Genomic DNA, 27,292 nt, shown 5'->3' on the forward strand with positions numbered 1-27,292 from the left:
TCGGTGTCAAAGTAATGGTAGTAGGGGGAAACAGTCGAACGAACAATCACGTGATTACGAAATTTTCTCGCATCTACAGGTTACCCCCCCTTTTTTTTTTCGCACGCGCGAGAGCTTCGCTAATACTCATTCTCTATTACGGAAAGTGGTTAATTATTAATAGTGCCATATTTTGAAATTCTTGTCCCGTTATTGCCGAAATGTACATATTAAACTAGCGGTTTTCCTGAAAGGTTGTGAATTCACAGTGAGCCCGCGGAAGAAAAATGAGTAATAATTTGCAGGGTACAAACTCAACGAGGTAGAGTCGTTTGCCTTCTTCTCGCGTCTTTCCCAACAATCTTTTTCACTACACAAGAGCACTCTACAATCATTTTAGTTATCTTTTGAAGAAGATCAGAACTCGATGTTCTTGTGCCAAATGAAATCCCAAGCAAATTGCTTTTGAAAGAAAAAGAGTTGATTTCTGTGAGCCATCTCGCACATATATCAGAGGACGTTTGGCAGCAATTGTTTACACCATAGCTTCCCTGCCATTTCTTCTCCAGGTCCCTCATCGTCCGCTTAGTATGTATAGTCTTTTATTTTATTTTATTTTTTTCAAATGATTTTGTCGTTAAATTTTTACGGTACTTTTGAGCCTCTCGGCTTTTGTAAACATTCGTGTGCGATCTGCGTTGCGAGCTTTCTGCCCCTTAAGGTGGCTCCGTAATTAATACAAGAGAATTTTGCTGTGACAAATTTTCCGTCATAACTTTTTGGTTCTTAATGCGATGCCTGCGAAACTTTGCAAAGAACAACAGATACCATTCGGCAATAATACGGAATATTCCGATTTCATTGATGGTAAATATTCCTTGAGAAATTAGCGCTTAAAAGGACCCTAATGTTCAAAGAAAATCGCGTCTAGTAAAAAATTTTGCTGATATTTTTTACTGAAATTTCTGGTATCGGCTTTAATTGATATAATAAATTTGCTAGAGGAATTTCAGAAAAATCGTTGGAGCAGAAGTCCGTAACTAAAAGTCGCTCAAAATTCAGCTGTGAAATTGAGCTAAATTGTTTTTGGAATTTCAAAAATAAATTACTATCAGGTAGAAGGAACCACCAGTTTGAATTTTCGGGACAAGTAAATTCAATGTTTGCTAATTCTGCAAACAAAAGCCGATTGCCTATCGTGCTATTCTTTAAAAGGTACTTTTCAGTTTTAGAAGCACTATAAATTGCTCCAAACCTTGCTCTGAAGTAGAATGACTTGTTCTTCGACATTTTTAAAATATCCCTTTGCAGTTTTGGCTCAAACTCCTGCTGCGTACATTTTGATGTATTGCAATGCATTTTCAACGACTTTTACTGCTGTTCGTTACTTCCAACTCAGGAAAAAAGTATTGAGATTGGACGCTACCTCGTATCAGAGCTCAGATAGAACTGTCCTGCACCTTTGTTTATGACTACAAAATGAGCACGAGCGGCAGTTCTGCGAGGAATTCGCACCTCACCCGGGGGGGACGAACGACAATGATGACCATGCCTGTGAACCGAATAACATCACAGTGCAAAATAAAATTATCGCAAAAATACTGCCCGTGAATAAATTTACAACTCTGAAATTTTTGTCACTTCTTCCTTCAATGAATGGGTATTTTTTTTCTTGATTATTACGTTTTGCTCTGCAATACATGTTTATACAGATCGGTTCACAGACATGGGCATCATTGTCATTCGTCCCCCCTGGCTGAGGTGCGAATCCCTCGCAGAGCTGCCGCTCGTGCTCATTTTCTGGTCATAAACAAAGGTGCTGGACAGTTCTATCTGAGCTTCGATACAAGGTAGCTTACAATCCCAATACTTTTTTCCTGAATTGGAAACAACGTACAGCAGGAAAAGCCGTTGAGGATGCATTGCAATACATCAACATGTATGTAGCAGGAGTTTGAAGCAAAACTGCCAAGGGATATTTTAAAAATGTCGGGGAACAAGTCATTCGACGTCAGAGCAAGGTTTGGAGTAATTTATAGTGCTTCTAAAACTGAAAAGTACCTTTTAAAGAATAGCACGATAGGCAATCGGCTTTTGTTTTCAGAATTAGCAAACATTGAATTTACTTGTCCCGAAAATTCAAACTGGTGGTTCCTTCTACCTGATAGTAATTTATTTTTGAAATTCCAAAAACAATTCAGCTCAATTTCACAGCTGAATTTTGAGCGACTTTTAGTTACGGACTTCTGCTCCAACGATTTTTCTGAAATTCCTCTAGCAAATTTATTATATCAATTAAAGCCGATACCAGAAATTTCAGTAAAAAATATCAGCAAAATTTTTTACTAGACGCGATTTTCTTTGAACATTAGGGTCCTTTTAAGCGCTAATTTCTCAAGGAATATTTACCATCAATGAAATCGGAATATTCCGTATTATTGCCGAATGGTATCTGTTGTTCTTTGCAAAGTTTCGCAGCCATCGCGTTAAAATCGAAAAAGTTATGACGAAAATTTGTCACAGCAAAATTCTCTTGTATTAATTACGGAGCCACCTTAAGGGGCTCCTCTTCAGTCAAAAATGGCCATGGTAAAGGTGGGTTGGACAATCAGGGCGGAGTCTCCCAGTATAACACTTTGTTGTATACCCCACCCCCTCCGATAGGGCAGAAAGCTAAGTTCGCTAATTATAGACATATTGGTGTTGTTGTTGTTGTTTTGTTTTGTTTTTGCAATTCTCGTTGCAGGTTAGCATCACACGATTTTCTTTTTTGCTGGAGTACAACTTCAAGTATATCAACGAGAGCTGCGCTTTTAGCCCTGTCTAAATCTACATATTAGTGAGTTAGAAAGAAATCGAAAGCGCCAAACGAGGTAAACCACCATGCAACTTCACAGTCCCTAAATTCTTTACTAAGTCCTTAAATTTTCCGTAAATTCGTCGGGATCAAGCACATTCTCTAACAGTTGGCTATCTTGGTTTCAAATGTACCGGGTTTAGCCTGGGAATGATAATGATACAGATACAGAATTTGTTCTGTAATAATAGCAAAGGGGGTATTTGCTTGCGGGACACTAGACTATTGTTAATCTCGGGGGGTACTTCCTTATAAGAGGCTACTGGGGATGTGCCGCTAGATGGGGTCGCATTTTCACGACTGGATTGACTATAATGGGGTCGCATTTTCAATAGAGTTACTAGAATGGGGTCGCACATTTTCGGATTTTTTGAGGTACGACAGTTCTTCATATTTACGGTTAGCAAACGTACCAGAATGTTTGAACTGTAGATGAAAAGTGAAGTGTTCTTTATTCTAAAAAATGGGTCAATTCATAAAAATAGAAAGTGCCTAATTTGGGATCGCGAAAAATTACATATTTGCCCAAAAGTGGCTAAGATGGGGTCTATAATTGATTGGCCACAGAATAGACTATAGTGAGGTAGCGGCTCTGAGAGGGCAGCGCCACTTACATACATACATACACACATACCCAGTAAACGCCCCCGCCCCCGGGTTGTTAATGCACTATCGGTTCTTACTTATGCATGCATGATTCTTGATTTTGTAGCTTGTCAACGAAAACGGCAATAAATATAATAGAATACTCTATTGATAAGATAATTTCCTGCCTTTCAATTTTAGTCAGACTAGCAAAAAATGTTTTCGCGGCGTTACGATTCCAGATATAGGAATGCGTGACAGGCGCCATCATGTGATATCAGTTTTGTGTACACAGCGAAGACGACTCGGGATCGGATCAAGCGCTGTCAAAAAGTATACCTGTAGTATTAATGCGTTCGGCTTAAAGGCTTTCCTTTCCTACATGATGTTCTATTGTGTCAAAAGTCACAAAAAGTTTAAAATACTTGATACATTTGAAGAATTATTGTGTTATTCGGGCTTTGCGTTAAGACCTTTCGTCGCGTATTGTAAACAGTCATAACAGAAAACAGGCATATTTCGTCGATCGGCTGTGCTGATAAATCGTTAAAATCACAACATATTTTTATGTTTCTATGTTTTTGGACATTCCCTTTGTTGGTCTGAAAAGACATTTTGTTTAGAAGATGTAGGGATTTTGCACAGTGCTAGGATAAAAATATGCATTTTTGAGTCATTTCCTGCGTACGGCAAAGTGGCTGTAAATCAAAAAATATTTAGTAGACGCGAGTTGTTTTTGAAGGACCAAAATTGTTTCCTTTACATCATTTAAGGACCAATTTAATCTTAGGAAGTGAAAAAAATCGTTGAAAGAGCAAAACTTTGAAGTGGTGAACTCGGCAATATGCGCTGTTTTTACTCTTTGTCACTGCAAAAATTTGGCCGCCGAGTGCTGAAGTGATTTTCGTCCCGAAAAATTTTATTTTGAAATATTTTCAAAAACTAATGCGGTTTCAATTACTTTTGGACTAAGATATATTTATGGGCAAAGTTTAAAGGAAACTGATTTTCCGACCCGAAACGCAGTGGACCGGTTTTAGGGAGACTCACTCTTAAGCTGCTTAACTTGTGTGCGACGGGCCGTTCGTCTTGCCACTTCAGTTTCTAATTTAACAAGCCCCTGCAATGAGCGAACTTGGAATGCGAAAGGTACAGATACTATCATGACTTCTCCAGAACGTGAACCTCCAAAGACAAGTACAAAGAGATCAGCAGCGCTTCGATCGCCGACAGGAATTACACCTTTGGGTATTTATCCCGTATTTATAGCATACTAATAGGGAGCGGTAGGCCTACGCGACGTTTACCTCACGCTAAAATGGTGCTTGTTAATCCCATAAGTTTTTTCCTCTGCTGGGTAGATCATGCTCTGGAAGGTTGTACATTTTCACTGAGCAAATGTGATTTTAGCCGCTTGTTTCACACTGAGAGGTCATCAGGACATACATATCGATTTACTGTGGTTTTTGTCTCAGGTCGGCGGGATTTGTCCTCTGATGCAACAGCATTTCCTTTGACCTCCTTTGAAGCGTAAAGCTTATTACTGCGGCTGAATAAGGGTCTTACTTTTTTCCAAACTACCTTCTGGATCTGAATAACTAGGCGATTTTCTTTAGTCCGTGAATGAAATGTTTTTCTGAAATGTTGTATCACGCTGGGCCCAGCTCGTTAGTTTTCTTTGCAGAATGTTTAAAAATTATCACGGATAGTAATTTACAGATCCAAAGTTATAAGATTTAAGTGCAGTTTAGACCGAAGCTACATCAACTATGGAGAATTGCATTGTGACTGGGTAAACTCCAGCCTAGTGTTTTTCAAAGATAGTAGAGACCTTTAGCATCAGGTAAACCGCAAACCGAAAACCGAACCGCAGGTACGCGTTTGCAGTTTCCCGTTTCCGAGATTTCAAACTTTAGCAAGGCGTTCAGTTCAGTTCAGTTCAGTTCATCTTTATTTAGCCAAAATATAATACAATACAGGAATACAGATAGGAGTTGTAATGTTGCAAGGGAGCCCAGAAGAAACCAGAAGGCTTTATGAAGCCTGGGCTCACTAGTCTCAAAGAAATTAAGCAAAATAAAATGAAATTCGCGGAGTGATACGTTAAAAATAGGAACTAAAGAGAGACTGAGTTAAGTTATGAATTCAGTAACAAGATAGATTTAACTCTGGATTGGAACAGAATACTTTCCTTTGTTGGTACGGCAGAAAGGAATATAAAATTGATTTGAACTACGCGTTCATTGTTTAGGGCCGCCATGTTGTTTTCATCAAGTCGAAGTGCATCACTTTAATCGCCCAAAAATCAGCAATAATTCATTGATTCGAGATCAAAAACCCAACAAACACATCGCAAACGGATATAAAAAGCTAGTTCATACCTTTATACCGGGCCTTACCGCTGGAAGCCCCTGCGGTTCAAACGGGAACTGCAAACTGCAAACGTGACCTCAAGGCCGTGGTCATGTGACATTTTGCGGTTTGCGGTTTGCAGTTTCCCATGAAAGGTCTCTGGTACGTGTGAGTATTTTTCTTATGACAAAAGTCAGACAAAAGTGAGGAATTTGCTATGTTAATTTCAGTTTTGTTTGTTTCAGTTTCGTGTCTGTCACGCAATAAACACGCCGCCAAAAAGTAAATTGGAAACCGTCCAGTGGAAGAAGCCAAGAAAACAGAAGAAAACGAAATGTCATAAAAGACTAGTATATAAACAATTGTCTAATGTATAAACAATTGTCAGCAATTGTACAAGTCTCAGGTCTTTATGGCCTACAGTTTCTGAGTTGTTTGCCGAAACGTTTCACGCGCCTTTGTAGAGCTTTGTACGGAGACGCCATGCATATTTGTGTACAGTTTTGGTACACAAATATGGCCGCCAGAAATCAACAAAACCATCTGGAGTTCACTTTTTCTATAAAAGCTCTTTCTTTTCACTCGAGAGCTAGCATAAGTGCACATAAACACATCTTCTATTACGAGAAAAGGTTAAACTGCTGAAAATCAGGAGGAGAGACTTTCTTTCAACGAGACAGCATTCCTAGTTTGGTGGCACGCACTGTGAAAACTCGGAAGTCAAATTGCTTTATTTTCGAAATGAAACATGCTACGGGACTGAAAACTTGTACAAAGATTTATTTTTTGTTTATCTTTATTCCTAAACCCTCCTTATTTTGATTTTACAATTTGATGACGTCACCGTGAAATATTGGTTAAAGTACATCGCCTTCCGTGATGACCAACTAGCGTCTTTCAAAAAGCAAATTTTTAATTATACGAAAGGCTTAGAGGTACGGAGAAAAAATTCAACGTCTTTGCTAAGGCTCGTTTCTGTCGGCTCGAACGGTGAAACCAATTTGGTCTTGACAACCGACGTCGTCTAGAACTGACTTGAAATACTATAGTCGCGCAGCACTGGCAGGTATTGGTGCCAGAGGGAGAAGGCAATCTCGTAGCCGTATTTATCCCATCAGACATGGCCGAAAACACAGTAAGTGAGTTAACTTGAAATATAGGAGCTCCTCAATACACGTTTTTATAAATATTTTCAGTATTGACTCGGTTGAACTGGCTCTTAAGATAGCAAAGGATACACACGGATACTGTTTGAAGTCTTACAGAATCGCCCAGCGGAGTCGTAATAGGGAACCACTGGCTTCTCTCAGGGCGTAAACAAAGCAACTACGCGACTGCAAGCCACGCGAACGACTTCTTAAAAGTTAAAAGCCATGCCAGAAAAAAAACCTTTGCTGGCAGGGTAGGATTAACAAAGTTAAAGGGTTTATTGACTTTGCAATCACATTTATCTACCGAAGGCTTGTCCCGCACTAAAAACTGAGATCAGGTTCGCTTGCACTGGACGAAAAAAAATGGATTTACTAGGGTAGCCAAATTTCAGCAAATGTGTGGCAAATACCACATTTGCACAATTTTGCTCAAATTTGCGCAAGAGCCAAGACTGATATTGCACTAGATTTGCTATCCGTAGCAATGACGGTAAATGCCACATTCGCACAACATTTACATCTTGGTGCAAAGATACTGGGCAGCCATGGATTCGAGGGTCATTTGCAGATGGTTCAAATGTGTAGGCAAATATGTTTCTTTGAACTACATTTGCACATTACGAAAATGATAGCGCAAATCTGCTGTTTTGCACAGCTTTTGCTTTAGATGTAAAAGCATGTAAACCCCTGTTATTTTTAGAACGCTTACGCAGCTTTGCAAATGTCAGCGAAGTATGTAATTTGAATTCGAACAATGTTTGCTTCGGTTATCATGGATGATCAAATTTTCATAATTAAACCAGATTGCTTTGCATAGCAATTTTAACCAAACTCTTTGCATTAAACATGTTTTTGCTCACGAAGCAAATGTTACCAAACCTAAACTTTGAACAAACTTTCTAGGGTATGCAAATTTGATCAAACAAAAAATTTTGCTTGTAGCGGCAAATGTGGTTAAAAGCCAAGTTTTGAACAAAGTTGCTTGGGCATCAAATCTGATCAAACTGTTATTATTGTACAATGTTTCGCTCAGGTAGCAAATGTAATTAAATTCTGACTTTGATTTGGTTAGCAATAATTAATGTAATCAAACCCATAAAATTGAGTATATTTTCTCAAGCCCCCGGGCAAATGTAAATTCCAAGGTTTTATTCGTGACTCAGGATTTTCAGAGACACTCTGCTCTCAAAACACGTCTTCGGGAATAACAATTGTTGACCTTTAAATGTTCCTTTGTATTATATTTCTTGTCTTGATTGTTTTTCAAGATGATGGCTTTGCCAGTTGTTGTTTTCAGTCGTCCGTGAACACCGCATGCAAGAGTACCTAAAATGCTGCGTCTATCAAATGAATATGGTATTTTAGAAGTAACATGCAAACGAAAATGATTCTGAGACCTCTTCTTCATTACAAGCGTTCACTCAAACACTCTACAGCTCGCATTGTAAGTTTCGGCGCTTGGCAAAATTCTGAATAGGCTGGTCGGACGGGTGATTTTGTAAACTGAATTAAAATTTTTTTTTCCGAAAATTTATTGCTAAAACCCCATTATTACCCTGCATACATGACAGATTAGCCTGACTGAACAGTCCCGTCTAATGGTGAATTCTCTATATAAAAGCGTTTTATGATGTTGTTATTTCTATAGTTTGTTGTAGAAGGGAAGCGTGTGTAAAGATCGTCCTGAATACTGAATGAGTGCAATTTGTCTTGTAAGATTATTCCGTTAAAAAACTGCAGAATTATAATTAAAATAGGGCAAAAAATGACATAAATTCTGTCCGAGGTCTGAAAACAAACAAAGGCTGGTTTACGCGCTCCCAGCTGGAGTTGTAGGGAGCCACACAAAACAAATCCGACCTGCATGATTTTTCATTTTGGCCTTTCCTCTAGGCAGAGAGACACCGATAAGTTATAAGATAGAAAATCTGGTATATTTTGCCAGACAGGGGCAGCATATTCTAAAACAGGACGAACAATGGTTGTATAAACCCATATATAGCGTAAAACTATCAAACAAAGGTGTTATAGGTGAGCACAAAGGTGATTCTGCTTGGGAAGAATTTGTTTTCCACGCCTGATCTACTGTGGCCAAAAGTGATTTCTACTTATTAGGTGTACAAATGAGACTTAACTCGATGTAAGATTTTAGATGCTGCTTTATTCTTGCACTGTTTGCAAATTAAATTTTTCTCTTAAGTCACCCAGCCTCACCCTTAAACGTCATATAGATATTGTTTGATTAAAATTATAAATTTATTCACTAGAGCTACGCTTTTAGCCCTGGCTAAATCTATTTAGTATACACACTCAGTGATCTTGGTAATTCAAGCAATCTGATTGGTTAGCTATCTCGGACTATGACGTTATATTCACCGCGCTAGGCGGTGAATAGAAAGCCGAACAAAATCGCTGTCGTGAACTGGGTGTTTTGCCAAAGTTTCATGGTAAAGCCTTTTGGAAAATAAACGAATATCCAAGTGCTGCTGACTTTGAAGACAAGAAAAGACTTCATGGTGTTTAAACAGCGTGATTTATTGTGAAGTGGTTTACTGTAGCTGACTTTTTGTACGCTCGAAGCTATGTTTACCACTACAAAGGAAAACGAGGTCGCTTTGTCACCGTTTTGTGATTTCGGGATTTTCTCGCAAGACCAATTTTGCCTATAAATAGAAGTTAATTTATGGAGAAAAGAGGAAGGCAAATATTTTCGAAAATTGTACGTGCCAGCAAGTTAACAAGGCAAAGAACATTGGAGATAAACAACGCTCACCTTGTAGCCGCTGTTGACAGCATTTGCAAGAAGCGACAAAGAAAACTTTCTCATTCACGGTGAGTTGACAGAAACAAAAAAAAGCTCTACTTTTCTCTAAGAATTGGGTAGTAATTTTAAATCTTTGGCGTTTTCTTTTAAACCGTTGATGCTAAAGCTTACAAAACTCGATACAAAAAGATTTAAACTATCATTTGCCATGATACTGTAAAGATCTAACTTTTGCGCATCCACTGTTTACGGCTTCGTGTTCACGCATGAATTCACCCGTCAATCAAACTAATCGTTTTTTAATGATTTCCTTTCTGATTCTGTTGAGATCACTTAGTGTGAATATACTAAAACAATTGTTTACCTCAGGCTCAGTTAATATTGTTGATTCAGGTATATACACACTCAGTGATCTTGGTGATCTAAGCAATCTGATTGGTTCGCTATCTCGGACTATTCAACAATATTCACCTCCTAGCAAGTGGATAATAGGGCCATTTATACGAGGAACAAGACGCCTAAAGTCGTTTCCGTGGGATGCGTTGGTCTATGGAAGCATAATGGCGTCCTATCTGAATTTGGAAAAGTCCCCAATCCACATCCCCTTTTTGCTTCCTCCCTATTCCCCCGGCCCCTACCCCTTTCGACACCTGCTATGCAAGCTAAATTTATAGTTGTCAGTGGTCGCAAGGATGGAGTTGATCTTGTTTTGATCTATCGCTATGTAGTTATTTTCGTAGCACGATTTGGATAAGAAAAAGAAGTTAGTTTGCATCAAAACAAGGCTTACGCGTGTAACTTAAATTGGAATGTTAACGGAAACAAGTAATGGAGAACATGCACATAATGCTCTCTGATTAACCTGAACAGGAACTATATGTATAAAGATACGTCATATCTTGGTAGTAAGTTGCCACAGGTAACTTTTTCAAAGAGAAATAAACATTTTAGTTTTAGGTTAATGGAACAAAACAAAACAAAACATCCGCTTGCTTTATCCAGGGTCTAACCCAGGGTCACAAAGTTCGATAAAGTTCCAATGTTTTAATCCAAGATGAAGTTTAATATTCCAAGATGCTCTTGATACGGTTAAAAATTAATTGCAATGTGTTTCCAAGGTCTCAAAGTTAACATAGTTCCAATCATTATCCCTCATTCCAAGGTATAATAAGTTTACTAAGGTCCTGATCCGTGTCCCATCCCATCCGTGTCCCATCCATGCCAAAAGCGAGTCGTCGATCGACGATGACAATATTTCACGATTAATTAACTGCGCTGACGTCACAAAAATCAGAAAAACACGCGTAGTTCGGGTTAGAATAGTATGAGCAAAATACGCCCTCGAGCCATCACGCCCGCATGCGCATAATGCACATAGATGAAAATATGTGGTTTCTTCGAAAAGTATGAAAGCCATTGTTAAAGCTGTTTATTGGTATTATTACGGTGATATCTCGGCAGCTGAAAAAGGAGAGATAGCGGATTCAATTTTATACCTAACACTGGATGTTTTCCCCGAAATACTTGACCATTGTAGCCAAAATTTGAGCCGCGATGGTCGCTCGTGCGGATGGCGATCATCGGACAATAAGCCCTTCATTCCCTAATCTGCTGTACCGACTGTTTGCAGACCTTCAAATGCCAGCCCACTTCCGAATACTTTTACAACCTTGTTCCTCCTTAGGGATAATTTCGACGGCGACGTTTTTCTTTAAAAGTCTGCTGTAAAAGATGGTGCCGATCTAAAAAACGTACACCACGTCCTCAGCTGCACGTACAAGACCGTAGCTCTCGACGGACAACTTACTATTGCTTTCGTCAAGGGTCAATCCGTGACTTGTGCAACGACACTTTCTAGTGCATCTTGAGCATTGAAGGACTCTTGAAACAACAGAAAGTACATGTTGGTTCCTCGATGCAAAGGTTCCTTAGATCAGGATGCAAGTTAAGTAAGAAACCTTTCTTCTGATATTTTTTTAAACAATGTAATAGAGTCGAAAAAAAAAAATTACACTTTCTGTAATTTTGCCTTAAAGCCACTTCTGGAATTTCTTAATCAAATCAAATGCAAGGGGAATAAAGTGACCGAGGAGCTCCGCGGGTGAAGACATTCTTCAGCGTTTGTTCAGGACTTGGTTCGATCTTTCGCATCTTTCCACTGACCGTGAACCAAAGGCTAGAAACAGCAACATTGCTTCGCTTAGGGATAGCGTACTTTCTTCTTTGTATTCTTTGTAAAGTTTCCATGCAGCATTTATTTCGACTATTTTACGTTTGTCTACTTTTGAAGCGAAAGAACTGATGTCTTTGGAAATTTCTACTTTGTTTATACATACACTTTACTCTTATGGAGATTGATAGTGACTTGTAACCGGTGTAACATTGTCTCCTCTCATAAATGTTGACCTAAACTAACCAAACTTTTTGCTCAATGAGCTTCAACAGAAAGTTAATAAGTCTTTTGGGGGGAATATTTCGAAACTAACAGGCCATGTTTGTTTTATTTTTGCGTGGAAGTCGCTAGGCTTTTGTACATTATGCTAGCATTTTTTCGAGCATTTTAGTGAGGCAAAAGCATTGAGCATTATTCGAGCATTTTAGTGGCATTTTCCCCGGAAAATTAATTTTTCCGAGAAAATAAAATAGAAATTAACTTTTTTCAGGAGCCTATGCCCCATGAGCTCCTGCTTTTTTAAACAAAATGAAGACTAAAATTCAAAATTCACAAAAAACCTAATAAAGCTGGGTTTTTTGGCTATATTTATGAACTTGTACACGTTGTCGTTGTTACTTGCAACACTTGCACGTTTTTGTAAGTGTAAACTTTGAAATTAATTAAAAAAACCGTTTGTATAATGAGCATTATCCGAGCATTTTAGTGACTTTTTTGGGGAGACCGAGCATTTTAGTGGGAAAAATGGAGCATTAAGGTGGAGCATTTTAGTAGGGAAGCAAAAGCATAATGTACAAAAGCCTAGAAGTCGCGCCGATTTTAAAGCTCGCGCCAAACTACTGCTCAGGCTGCACACGGCCAATTTACTCTAGGGAGCCACCTTAAATGGGGGATACCACAGGGAACAATCCTAGGTCCCCGTTTATTTCTTATTTACCTAAACGATCTACCAAACTGTCTTTCTTCATGCCAGCCTAGTCCAGCCTAGGATGTATGCTGATGACACGGCCACATCATTTATGCAGATGTTGATGTGAATTCAATACAGTTAAATTTGAATCACGATTTAGTTAATCTAAACAAATGGTTTATTTCCAACAAACTTACTTTGAACACTGCCAAAACTGAATTTATGTTAATTGGATCTAGACAAAAATTGGGTACGTTGTCGAGCCCACTCGAGCTCTCACTTGATATAATGTTCCGATAGAACACGTTACCCCTGGAACATCGCTTGGAATATTTATTAATGAAAATCTACCGTGGCAAACGAACATCGATAAATTATCTAATTAAGCAATAGAAAACGTTTTCCGTGTTTGCATAGCCCTGGAAACGAGGTTCAATAATCATGTCATTTCATTTTTTTTTCATTTTTTATACAATGTAAAATGAAATGAAATTTACTAGTAACTCGAACTTTAACTCGAACTTTAACTCGAACTTTGTGACTCGAAGTCTAACTCGAAGTCCAACTCGAACTCAAATCCAAACTCGAACATACCCTACTCCCACATTCGACTGGTGGTAAGTCTTGCCCCGTTGTTGAGTTGAAGGTCCATCTGATATCCCTGAGGTGATCACGAGTTTCCGAGTGTTCTGTTGAGAATCAAGGTGCATCTGTTGCGTCAACGACCAAGATAGTTGGCTTGTTGTGCAAGTTTACGGACTTACGGACACAAGACAGTGACACAGCGCTCTTCGCTCACTTGTCAACAGTCATTCTGACCAATCAGAATATCGGATCACGATACCAGTATCTGTTATCGTAGATTCGTGAAATCATAACAATGGCCCCGTCCTCACAAATCCGGATACTTTTAACACGTGTACGAATCGGCCTTCCGTTCACTTGGAGCCGGTGAATTTGCACACCGAAACCGCCAATTATTGAAACCGCTCTCTAAGGTGGATTATTTTGGATCGCGCGGGTTTGGTGAATTGGTGTGGAAAACTGAAACCCAGTACATTTGAAGTCAATTACGTCTCTCGGGTCCGGTCTTAAATGAAAACGTTCAAGTTCCAAATGGCGGACAACAATGTCCTGTTTACTAACCGAGGTTCAATGACGCCTTCGCAGCAGGCTATCTCCTGATTGTTATTGCACAGTTGTTAACTGGGCTGCCTGTGGTGCAGCCCATTTTATGAAATGGGTTTCATTTTTTTGTCGGGGTTGGGGGGGGGGGGGGGTGGTATTTCTGGGAAGTCGTAGTGGGAGCGCACCGTCCGTGTCATCTAATCTTTACACTATTTCAGAGCAATGTCTATAAGGTTAATGTAAGATTACCCCCCTGTGGATTTATGTCGTGAAAAAGGACAACCTTCGACGTTATGATGGTTTGACATGAAGTACTTACCGATGTTAAGTGAAGGCAGCCATTCAATGAAGATGTGTTTGAAGCTAGCATACTACGCTTTTTCATTTTCCCCTACAAAAGATGCTATGATGATTACCTTTTGGGGTTTTCCAAAACGTGATTGCAAATCTCTCTGTGTTTGTGGCTAGAGTGTGTGTGTACATACATTGATTTAAGACGTTTTTCAAGCTATTATGGACACTTTTTATCAGTGCCATTTTCAAAAGATGACAGGATAGGTCGCTTTTAAATTTTCTCTTCTCTTTATGTTGAGGCTTAAATCGTTTAAAATGAGACGGACTATGTCTACTTTTATCTTATTGCGATTGTTACTTTGCGTGTGAAAGGTCATTCCTTGCAGGAAAGGATAGTCCTGGGAAATTTGCTCATTGTAGACTACCAAGTCATATATATATATATATGTTCACTTGGACAGTAAGAAAGGCCTTATAACGCAATATCAGACAAAAACAAAACTTAAATTAATTTGCTTTGTTAGTTTTAGAGCGGTTTTCACTTGACTGTCGAAAGTAATTGGTTTTGGTTTTGGTTTTACTACGCCCTTTGGTTGGCTAGTGTATTTACTTTGGTTTTGGTTTTACGACAGTCAAGTGAAAACCGCTCTAAGAACCAGAATTGAGAAATGTACTGCTTGTTATTAACAGCGTTTTATTGCCTGTAGAACAATAAGTTTTTGGAATTTGCGGTTAAGTCAAATTAGTCACACTATATTTTGGGGGCAGAGGGATTGGGGGACGGGTGCGTGAAAATAACGCTTATTGTTTCATGCTTGCTTATTTTAAATCATCATGGGGGAATTTGAAAAGGTACGACTTAAAAATGGTACTCTTTTTTCTTGTTACGAAAGTCTTCCAGTGTTCAATGAGTCATGTTTTTAACTCTCACATGAGATGCTATGTCACGTAATGGTTAGTGACGAGCCTGGTGGCCTGAGAGTGTGCAGCCACCTTCTCCCCCAGGAAAGTTGGCAGCTCGGTTAAAATCGCCTTTTGGCGATTCGTGTTTTATCTAGTGTTACATTTTGAACATTCTAGCAGAATTCGAACCCAGGACATTCCAGCAGTCGGTCGCTCTAACCACGGAGCTGTGGGTGCCTCATTGATTAGCTCACAATGTACACAACATTTATTCATGTACTTGCGAGATGCAGGTAGTTTAGGGTGTGGCTTTAATTAGTTTTCAGTGTACTCGCGAGATGCTAAGGGGTGTGTGTAGGGAAGGGGGGGGGGGGGGGAAGGGAGAGGGGAATTCCATTAAGTACTCCAGTTATTATCTATTTTAGCTCATTGCATTGAGTGGCTTGTTATCACATCTTTGTCAGCTTATAATTTTGTTTAAAAACATAGGGAATTAGTAACGGGACACAGCATTCTAAAATAAGAACGAAACAGCCGTCCATGGCTTCCACTGCCTGGGTGATATAAGGTCCCCTATCTTCAAATTTGTAACTGAACTCATTAGCTCTCTTAACAGTCTTAAGCTGATAACTAAGTATACATTGTGTGTTTGATGCTCAATTCAGAACGTGACAGAAGAAAACGAAGGAAACGGAGAATTTCAATCACAGGATTCAGTTGGCGTAGAGAATGCAAGTGATAAGAATGAAGCAAACACGGATGACGGGGAGTCAGGTGGTAGGCGAAAATGGTGGAAAAAGGGAAATAAAGAGCAAAGGGACTCAAAACACAAAGAACAAATTCCTAAAAAGAAATCAAAGAGGAAAGACAAGAAAGGAAGATTGTTGTTAGCTATCGAGGAAAAAGAGGTGCTAATAGAAGGGAAAGATTTTTGCATAAGCATGTTGTCCGACAAAAACGAGAGAATTTTAAGGCAAATGAGAGATTCAGAGATCAGTTTTTCGGAAAGGATCAGTATTTTAGAAACAGCGTTGCATGAAAAGGATCAGACTTTAACCCAGCAAGCTGTTAATGAAGATATGATAAATAACGGGTTAGAACAAAAAAGTCCTTTATTGAGGCAGCTTCAGAAAAAAATTGAACAGGAGCGTGAAGCAAACTCGCGTATGCTGAGGGTTTGGAACGATTTGGAGCAAGTGAACCGGGCGCTGGATAAAGAGACCTTCTTGAGAAACAGGCTAGAGCGGCAGCTGAGGGAAAAGGAAACTAACTTAGCTGACGAACAACAAGCAAGACTTAGACTTGAAGACGAACTACGTGAAGCAAGGGAGACCTGCGCTGAGTTAGAAAGAAGGTTAGAAAACGAACGTCTGTTAAGGGAGACAACTCGACAAGATGTTCAAACAAAAGAGGATACAATTAGAGAGCAATCGCAACTTTTACAGCAAGAACGCGAGCTCAAGTCAGGTTTGGAGGAGAGGGTAGGAGATTTGCAAATTCAAGTGTCGGAAAGCGAGCACCGACGACGAGAGTTGCAGGAAACCTTAGGTGACAAACAGCAAGCAAGACTTACTCTTGAGGAGGAACTTCGTCAAGCAAGAGACACTCTTTCTGAGCTAGAAAAAAGGTTGGAAAACGAACTTTCGTTCAGGGAGACAAGTCGACGAAATCTTCGAACAATAGAGTATACACTTAGAAGGCAGATTCACCTTTTACAGCAGGAACGCGAGCTCAAGTCAGGTTTAGAGGAGAGGGTAAGAGATATGCAAATTCAAATTGAAGTGGAAAGAAACAGAAGAATCGCAACTGAACGAGAAGTGAGAGAGGAAAGAATTAATTTACAGCAGGATCGAGAAAATCTGGAAAGAGAGCGAGAAATTTGCCAGCAAAGAATCCGCGACAGTGAACGAACAGTGTCGGAAAGCCAGCACCGACTACGGGAGTTGCAGTCAGCGGCTACTGCAGCCGAGGAGGCCTTGGCCGAGTATAGGCGTCTTGAACCACGTGACTGGATCATCGGACGTGGTGAGGTTATACTGAGTGAAAGGAGTTTAGGAGTTGGAGCCTGGGGCAACGTGCACGAAGGAACGTTTCGTGGTTGCGAGGTAGCTGTTAAGCAGATTCACGATCTGATTCTTTCTCCTCATAACCGAAGATTGTTCGAACGAGAAATGAGTATTGCTTCGCGCTGTCGGCATCCTCATTTACTACAGTTTATTGGCGCTACTAACGACGATGGCAACCCGTTATTCATAACTGAGCTACTCGACACTGATTTACGAAACGTTTTAAGGCAGCGCTCGTTACACCTCGAAGAAGTGGTTTGTATCGCTGTAGATGTCGCCAAAGCACTTAACTATCTTCATCTCAAAAAGCCATCCCCTATCATTCATCGCGACATCAGTAGTTCAAACGTGTTACTATGGAGACGAGATAATTGCTGGAGAGCTAAGTTGTCAGATTACGGGGCAGCAAATTTCATGCGCCAGCACATGACGTCTAATCCGGGAGCCAGTATATATGCCGCACCTGAGTCCCACACGTCTCAGCAGTCACCAAAGGTGAGCACAAACTCTGACTACACCTTTCAGTTGCCCTTCACTACCGGGAAATATATTTTTATCAACATTAAGCTATTATTCATTTTAATTAATATAAAAACAGTTTAAGCAAGGAAGCAAACATTTAAGTTTGTGGCATAGTCACTTAAGATTTTTGCATCAAGAAGAACAATCATTAAGGTTTCTACAGCGTTTTATCGAGAACATTCTTTAGTGCGAACGAAGTTTCCTTGGGTGAATGTTCGTTTATGAGAATAGAATATCAGTAACAATCATTATTTTTATGAGCATTATCTTGCCAATATTGCGTTGAATTTCATTTTGGAGATACGTTTTAATTCGTGCGAATTTTACAATATACCTATAAAAACCCATATTGTATAGTACTTTGCAATCATTTCGTTAGGCTTGTACCGTGTACATGTATGTAATTTGCTGCGGCTGTGCTTGCACAAACAGACGCGGGATGCGTACAATAATGCTTAGTCAATACATGTACAAAATCAGGGAGCAGGAGGATAAACAAAAAATAACAAGAAGAACTTGATGGATAAATAACAACACATCTTTACTGTTAATGAATTTCTTTTCTTGTTGAAGACCATTGAAATGAGGTAAATGTTTTATCCTTCTTCTAAGGGATTGTTATTTTCACCGAGTTGAAACTATATTGGGAGTAATGAATGTTCTTACATATGTGAAATGCTTTATTGATCACACAAATAATTAAAACGATTGTTTATTTTTCTGCAATGATTACACATTTATTGTTAATACCGAATGATATTTTGACGCTAATAAATCTTTATTTCCTGGTAATGAAGGGCGAAAGGTGTATGTTGCAGTTAATTTTTATTTTTCCATTGTTTTTGGGTATTTAAAACAAAGAAAATACAAAAATTAACTGAAATAAAAAAATAACTGCAACATGTACATATCACATGATCTTCTGTTTACCAGTAAACAAACCTAGCAACGCTATGGTCATCTGTAGGGTACCTCATTAATCAGAGAACTCTAAGTTTTTTTATATGTAATCAGGCTTGTCTGTGGGGAAAAGTGCTACCCTTAAGGAAACTGCAACCATTTTTGAAAAAAAGCATTTTGCCATGCAATGTTGTATTTTTGTTTACGGTACATGTAACAGGACCTTTCCTCGGTTTTTTAAACTTTTGACTGGGACTAGTAATCGAAAATGCCGGCGCGACATGATTGCCTTAAATTTTATTTAGTAAAGATGCCAATTTTGAACGTGCTTTGTTGAAAACTAACGAAGATTTAGCTCCGAAAAGTCGCCAAATTTTACAGCCGTCTGTGTGGTGGGAGGCAAGTTCCTGACCCAACCATACAAACGTCAATAAACTTCAGCGTCTCTCTGGAACAATGTCTTTGCTCGTTTTTAACACATCACCTTTAAACTTGGAAAGCATCCTAATTTTAGGACCCTCTTTTCAGCAGTGTCAATGAATATTTGCTTACTAGTCTTTATCAAACTTGAGAAAACCGTGGAAGGGTCTTTTGTTTCCAAACAGCGCGTGCTTTCATTGGTTACAGCGAGGTCACGTGGCAACTAACAATCAAACTGCTTGCGGCCAAATTCTCTGAGCGGCCAACATGGCAAAATCTATGACGCCAGCGAGTAACAGTGCAATGTTACGTCGTTTGTAGGGAAGGAGCGCATGACGAGGACCCAAGTACGTCTGCAAGGGAGGCGAATTACGAGATTACTTTAGACTATTGTACAGCAAGCTACTGTCTGTGAATTAGGGTGCTTTAGAGAAACATTCCTACTATACATACTTCATGCTACGTGTATCAAGATTTAATGGACTGTTACTTTGTTTCGAGTTTTGTTGTTAATTATTTTCTCAACCTTTCGATGGTTGTTCCCTTTCTTTCCGGCCGGCAGGTGGATGTGTACAGTTTTGGCGTACTGCTCTGCGAAATGTGTACAAGAGAACAACCGGTCCCGCAGCAGAAACAATACCAGATAAGCCTCGTTCTTAATGGTGTGCTGAGAGAGCTCATTATGCGATGCGTCGCGAGAGCCCCAGAGGCGCGACCCACTGTGAGTGACGTCATATCCGTGTTGACTCAACAAGCAGAGTCTTTGCGGGCTGAGAGCCTGGGCCAGGTTGCATAAAACCTTCTCAAGATAAGAGGGCTCTTAACTTTTGTTCTGGAACAGTAACCTGTTGTTTTGAAATAATAGCTACGAGTTCCCTTAATCTTAAGATGTTGTTTTGCAACCCAACCCTTGTAACATTAAATGGACGAACAGCTACGCTATTATTTAACAGTGGCGAGTCACTAAATTCTTCTTTAATTTTGCTTCACAAATAAATCTTTCCGAGCGCTAACCCCGGACCGATTCAAGTTGTTTTTATCGAGAGAATGTGAATTGACAGATGGACTTCTTTTTTACCCGGTTTCTCACCATGGAGTGGAGTTGTGTAGAAAGACTGGGAAGGCTTACTTCGCCTTCTTTTTGTCTGTTGTAAAACTTTTACCTTGAGAAGTCTTATTTTTAGAATCCTTACTCTAGACAAACCCTTTCAATGTCTGTTTTAATGTTCGTCCGTACGCTGTAAAAGTAAAAGTATTATGTCAAATTGTTAATATTTTAAAGTATATATCTTTTAAAAACAAGAGATGTTTTGGCAGTCCTTCCGTCATTTATATGAATCACAAATAATTGAATCGTTTTATAAGAATGGAGTGTAAAGGTGACCAAACTAGTCGCTAGAAAAAATCTTAACCAAACAGCAGGACACGTTAGAAAATTACAGTCGTTGTACGTGTTTACTTTATGTCTTTCTCGTGGTTCATTAACTGTCTGCAGGGTCCCTCACCTTAACAGCTCCATTGCCACCCTAACATTAGCCTGCGTAGCTGCCAGTTTTTTGGTGTGTTTTTCTGTGTGTTCGAGAGACACCCGCGCGTGAAATCAAACGAGAAAACGCTCCAGGTTAATAAAGTAAACAATGAGGGAGGGGGCGAGGAGAAGAGAAAAAAACCGCCTGCATTCAACTCCTTGAGATTTTTAAAACGCCCCTTCCACTCCTAGTATGCTACACAGCCGTTTTTAGTGTCGTTACGCAACGCTCCTCCCCACAAACGGCCGTTTTGTGGAGGAGCGTTGCGTGACGACACTAAAAACGGCTGTGTAGCAGACTATTCCACTCCAGGGACACTAGATATCAGACTGTCCGCTATTCGTATTGTTCTCTTGGTTGTTTCAGGCTGTAAAAAAAAACGCTACGAAGTTTTCTTTCACCTTTCAAACTTTGTAAATATTTTTTGCTAGTGAAACGCTGCACCTAAAACCCGTTTTATTTGCAGTAAATCGACCTTTAAAGTAAATGCTTTTAACGCCAAGTTGCAAAGTTTTCATCTGATAATGAATCTGCAACAAAAACGAGGCTCCAAACGTAAGAAAAAATATTCCACTTGACCTGGAAAATTTCTTGAATTAGCTTCCCCAGAATTTGAAGCCGAAAATGGAAAGCCCCCGTTTTGCCCAATTGCCTGCATTGCAGCTGGACTTTTCAGTCGAATTAGGCTGTCTGCGACGCAAGCTCTGAATAGCAAGGCCAGCTGCTGCTAGCCTGTGGGTACAGATGCCCCCCCCCACCCCTCTTCGAAAAAAAACCGCATTTTTTTTCTGAGGGGAGGGAGGGGGGCGTCTGTACACAGGCTAGCTGCTGATGCCCCTGCAAACTTCCCCCACCCTCTTCACCTTCGTCAAGAATGTCTGGCCCTCTAAAAAACCCCTTGTCCTTAGCATAGGAACCTGGCCAGTTCACGAGGGACTTCAAAACCAAGAAAAAAAATCCTTGAAGGAATAGCCTGTAAAACAACCTGATACTACAATCATAGTCAAAAGTGTTTGGAAGGTTGCCGTTTTTACCTCTTTTTTTCCTTCCTTCCCCTGCCCCTGGCGCAATGTTAAGCAAAACCTTAATGTTTGTGGGCGTAATTGTTCTGTTATATCCCAACATTGAATAGGGGAGACGGGGGATATTTAGCAAAAGGAAAAATTCTCTTTGTTGAGTATTAAAATAGAGTCACTGTTAAATTGTACAACCTTCCCAATTACTTTTGCCTGTGATTGTAGGTAAACGTAAAATAAAATTTAAGAAATGTTCCGTCCTCCTGCGTAAATCCCAGAAACTAATCCTTTAATTTCAAACTCGACACAACTGCATTGTAATTTCTCGGGTAACGTGAGATGTTGGAGCGAGCGTTCTTTAAAGTAAGTCAAAGAAATTGAGATCCTTTTTGAAATGTTTTTGTAGAACCTAACGTGCAGCGGGAATTTGCGCTTCTCGGGCGGAAAACTTCAACAAAATCCAGATTAAGAAAAGAAGTGCAAAAAAAGTCAGAAATCTCGTGACTTACCGCTTGACTGCTATCATATTGATAACCAAATTGTTGCCATTCAGTCGTTAACATTACGTAGCGTGTATTTTGGGCACGAAAACAGCAGTTTTGTACAATGCATAATTTACACTTGGAAAGGTTGTTTTGTTTTTGTCAAATAAATTGAGACAGAGCTAAATAATTTCGAAATAATTAGTGATTTCATAACGGTATATACACTTCTCTTCTTTCTGACGTACTTTATCTCTTACAGGGACCGCGGAGGGGGAGGGGCTGGTAGGGCAGCGGCCCCACCACTTTTTTGCGCCCCCGCCCCCACTTCTTGTGCTAAAAAATAAAAAAAAGACTTGAAACAAGTTTTTTTTCGTCTATATTCCGCTATATTCTCTGTATTTTCTTTAATTTCAAACGCCAGGCATTTTGTGGGGCTCCTGTGCTTTTCGCGGTAATTGTGCCCAGGGGCTGACTTGCCCCTTGATCAAACGCCATGCCTTGGCCACCCCTTCGCTTCGTTCGGCAGCGTGTTTTGTACTTCCAGCTCCGGCAAAGTTTTTTAGCAGTTTTATCAGACAAAATGAAGAAAATTACTAGCTTTTTCAAGCCAAACGAAGGTGAGTAGTTGTTTTGAGTTGATAAAAGTTTTATATTTTGTCTTTCTCCTTTCGAATCAATGAAATATTCGATGGCAAGAAGAATTACATTACTTGAACAGTGAACGGCCATAGTTAGAAATTTTTGAGATCACTTCAGTGTAGTATTTTCTATACTAAAATTCTAATCGCGTCTTTTCTTGCATTGAATCTGAACTGACAGTGTATGTTGGTCGTTTATTAGAAAAAATTATTTTCAATTGTCAGCCCTCCCACTTTTCACCTTGCTCCGCGGTCCCTGTCTTACCTAACCTGGTTATCCCGTTGACAGTCAAATTTTGTTCCTTCCAGTCTTGGTATAAGGATCTTGGCCTATGTAAACTTGTTTGCGTAGATTGAAGTTGAACTGCATGGGAAACGCTGTAAGTCAGTAATACCATGTAAATGTTATCATCAAAATATATCTTTAAGTCCTCTATTCCTTCTAATTGGGATTAAGGAGTCAATTGGAAACTGATTCCATTGGCGTTTATATTTAAGTAGCCTGTTACAGGGTCTCAGATAGTGGGAAATACGCGAAAAAAAAAAAGGCACGAAAAGTTGGCGGGTGGGAAAAAGGAAAAAGTCTCCCCAGTTTCCTCCCGTTTTATTTTCGTGTTTGCGCTTTCTCAATTTAGCGGACCCGACTACCTCGGAGCCTGGAACAGCCTAATACTAAAGTTAAACGGTGGTATAATATACCATAAACTGTGCATGCGAGTTTAAGTAACGGTATATTCTGTCAGTAGAGTTTGATCATAGAATGCTGATCTCTAAACACTATGCATACCGCCTCAATCGAAACACACCAAATGACAGAATAATTCAATTATCTTTTTGTTAGTATTGTATGACATATAAAATATCAACTGAATTATTGTAAAATAATGGCATGAGAATGTATTGGAGGACGAACTTGATCTTGGTTTCAATGCAAATCGCTTTGCTACTAATATTTCCAACAGCCACATACGTTTATTATGGGTAGATTTTCTGCCAAGAACTCCTAATGGAGTTACTTGGATCCTGCATCAGTACGAATCATGAAAAGTAATGTATGCAAGTTTCTATCATAAGTCACCTCAATATACCATTATACAATAAATCTCGCGATAACGTGCCCTTTTAGTTTATTACAAGAATTTCTGATTAAGGAAAGGTAGGGACGGGAAATAGGAAAATCAGTTCAATAAGAGGAAGATCTATCTCAGGGGCACCAAAGTAGCCGTAAAGGAAATCCAAGAAATAATCCAGTCGGCTCATAACAGACTGCTGTTTGACCGCGAGATTACTTTCGTCACATTGGTGTGACGTCCTTGTATTTTACAACTCCTGGCTGTAGTTGCTTGTCACTCTACCACACCACTCTTGGTTGCTGAACTGATGGATACGTCACTTTCGCAGCTTGTGAAAGTTGAGAGGAGTTTAGGCAACAGATACATCAGAATCCTCGCGCTAGACGTGGCTTACGGCATCAATTACCCGTTGACTGCTTCCAACCCAATCCCATACTCCACCGCGATGTTAATAGCGGAAACGTCATGGTTTGGCGCCAGGGAGACAAGTGGCGTGATTTTGGATCAGCAGAATTTATGGGAAGCAAGATGTCGCCGAAAATCCAGGGAATCCGTTTTATTCTGCTCCGGAGGCAAGCAGTTCACGCCAGACTCCAAAGGTAAGATTTTATCACTCCTCCACCCCATCTCTCTCTCTCCTCCACCCCGTCTCACAAAAAGCACTGTGTTTATTGGGAGTGAAAAACCGTTAATTTGCCGCCAGTAGTTAGAAGGACTATACCCGATAGATCTCTGCATGATACATGTTAATACAATGAAGGAAAATATGGGGAATCTAAGATGTTACGACAGTGAAATTGTAAAAGTTTGATATTCGAAACAACAACTCTGCACGTACATCCCATTTTTTGGTACATTTCCTTCCGTCACTGCCAACTGCGACTTAAAATTTCCAAACTCGAGGTTTTGTAAAGGACTTCAACTTACATCAACATTGTTTTCTAACTGTTTGAGCCTGGATTCCGTCTTGAAGAAACCTCCCCTGCATTTTACAAATTGTTCGAGTTGGAATAATCGAGATGATACCTGAAAGAAAGTGACTTTGAGTGATTTCCCTACCAAGAAAAGCCAAAACTTAAGGAATCGTTATGACTGCTTACCTTGACTGGTTGCAGTCTGCCTTTTCTCTTAAAATCCGTCTCGTTCTTATGTGAGCGCGATTGCAAACTACGACGATAAGAGACTGCTCGCAGTCTACTGCTTACCATTTGTACAAGAATTTTCGGAAGTAAAATAACCCGTTCAAGGCATTCAGACAAGAGGGTGGCAGAGGGAGTGAAAGTGGAGCAGCAGGACGAAAAAGTAAAATAAAGTGAAATCATGTATTTATCCAATTTTTTTCCTCAACAGTTTTTTCGTCGTGCTCAGCACCACGTCCAGCTGCTGTTCCGCACTATCTGTGTTAGTGTAGCAGGAACAAGTCTGGAACTAATAATGTGAGCCCAAGGTATAGGCTGAACTGCAGTGATTCCCACATTTAAACCATTTCAGAAAAAAAAATGTAGCAGGGGTTTTTATTCATGAATACTTGTCTGTAGTCCGGTTAACGTGTACAATTTCTACCCAGGCCCTTTCGGCCACAAACCAGCTCGGACCACGTGCCCCAAACGTAACAAAGAGCCCAAGGGACTAGGAAAACAGTTTCTTGTCAGAAGAATATAATTTACATATGGACAAAAGATGTTCATCTCGTTGGTTATTAGTTTCTGTACAAAGGGCAGCCACTTTAATCAAGCGCATTGACAGTTTCATTCATGATATTAAGTTCCAGGTGCTACTCATTCAAGTCGAGGCAGCGGGGAAAATTTCTCTTTCATAAAGGGGTTGCTGCCATTTTAAGACACTCAAAAAAGTTTTGACCTGAAATTGAAAGTCGGGTTCTATTAAAAAGAAAGACGATCACAAGCCACCGGCGAACCCGGACCTTTCGAATCCTAATCTCTCTCTCTTACCAGTACACTACCATACCGACGCTTCAAAGTTTTAAAAAGTTTAAGTGCATAAAATAGCAAACCGTTGTTCTTAACTGATACATCAATAACAGGTAACCCAAACCCTTTCCCCAAGGTTTAACGTAAATGCAACTTGGGCTTCAACGTCGTTCTTTCTAGGACTATTCCAAATTGTATTATTTGCCTTATTGTAACTGTATCGATGACTAAAGGCTTTCTTCCAATGGTGGCACCGACGTTAAAAATATCAACCACCGTTAACGAAAGATAAGGGGAGGAGAGCGCCCAACTCCTTCCCAGAGTTCTCTCAGCCTTCAATCAACATAAACTTTAGAAGCCCTTACAAACCCTTAAGTTCTTATTCATTTTGTTTCAAACAGATTGATGTCTACAGTTATGGCGTGTTACTCTGCGAGCTCTGTTCCAACCAATCCCCGATCGTCTGGGATTTTCCCGACATATGAAAACCAGGCTGAGGATTATGCTCAGTTTTCGTATGTCGGGAAAATCCTAGACGATTTTACTGACTGTTTCACCGCGACCGTCCCAGATTTTGCCGACTTATGAAAACTCGAGTCATAGATATCCCCGATCGTTTGGGATGGTCAGGGATAAATCTGGAGAATCGGGAGCGTCTCTATTTTCCAGATGCATCCAAGATTTCTGCGATGGTTGGCGATCATTCCCGATAAATGAAAACTCAAATTTGTACCGTCGGGGACGTCGGCAATGTATTTCGCTCTTTACTAATCCTCTAAATATCTGGGCTCCAGTTACCCTGGGTGCCAGAGACTTTTCTAGCGCGGTTTCCGGTTTCTGTCAAGTCTTTATAGTGACCCGCGCGAAAAGCCTCTGGACCAGAGCGCCATCCCTTTGATAGCGCCGAACCAATCGTTAGCACGGTTAAATCAGTTGGTCCAGATTTTGGACAAGACGGCTGATTGGCTCCGAACGACCTCCTGAGGGACTCTGAATCTAACAGACGCTACAATTGGTTGACAAGAATAGACCAGCACGTGAAAGAATATTTCCAACTGTGCTGTTAACATCACGTAAGCGTTCCTGCGAGAAGTGTAGTGATGGCGGTTTGTGAGAGTTTGGAAAGGGCATTGAAGGAAAGTATAAGCTATGTGCTAGAAAGGTTTGACGGTGTAGAGAAGTTAAGTGATGAGCAAACAAGTGGGGTATTGAATTTTATTCAACGCAAGGACGTTCTGGCTGTCTTGCCAACCGGTTCCGGTAAATCGTTGTTGTTTCAGCTTATTCCGGGTCTGTGTCTGCGTCTTAACCAAATGGGATACTGCAACTATCCGAAAAGTGCAATTGTGATTGTTGTTTCGGATTGCTCGGATCGGATCGGATTGTGGATCGGATCGGACTCCGGATCGGATCGGATCGGATCGGACTGACAATTCGCCTTAAATTCCCGCCAAAATGGTCACGTGACATCCCCCGGAATGAAGATGGCGGAGAGAAGAGTATGTATACAATCTTCTGTAACTAATTTAGTGTTTCTTTTCTTTTTTTTTATTGTAAAGTGATCTCGTTATTTTCTGAGCCTACTTGAACGGAGGTGACATTTAAGATGTCATTCG

At 40.0% G+C, this 27,292-nt stretch overlaps 1 protein-coding gene and 1 pseudogene across 2 annotated transcripts; both read left to right on the forward strand.

Annotated features, from left to right (window-relative positions):
• The first annotated feature begins 15,516 nt into the window (after positions 1–15,516).
• LOC140939773 (uncharacterized) lies at positions 15,517–20,481 on the forward strand. 2 transcript variants are annotated; one of them, XM_073388864.1, is made up of 3 exons: positions 15,517–16,563; positions 16,837–17,657; positions 19,567–20,481. In XM_073388864.1, the coding sequence occupies exons 1-3, from the start codon at positions 16,038–16,040 to the stop codon at positions 19,798–19,800; spliced, it is 1,581 nt and encodes a 526-aa protein (XP_073244965.1). In that variant the 5' UTR covers positions 15,517–16,037; the 3' UTR covers positions 19,801–20,481. The 2 variants fall into 2 exon arrangements, with proteins under 2 accessions (XP_073244965.1, XP_073244964.1); XM_073388863.1 differs by having other exon boundaries at positions 15,517–17,657; positions 19,567–20,480.
• Positions 20,482–23,678: 3,197 nt separating this feature from the next.
• LOC140931946 (uncharacterized) lies at positions 23,679–26,161 on the forward strand (annotated as a pseudogene).
• Positions 26,162–27,292: the final 1,131 nt, after the last annotated feature.

This window comes from Porites lutea, chromosome 1 (assembly GCF_958299795.1).
Source record: "Porites lutea chromosome 1, jaPorLute2.1, whole genome shotgun sequence".
Taxonomy (NCBI): Eukaryota; Metazoa; Cnidaria; class Anthozoa; order Scleractinia; family Poritidae; genus Porites; species Porites lutea.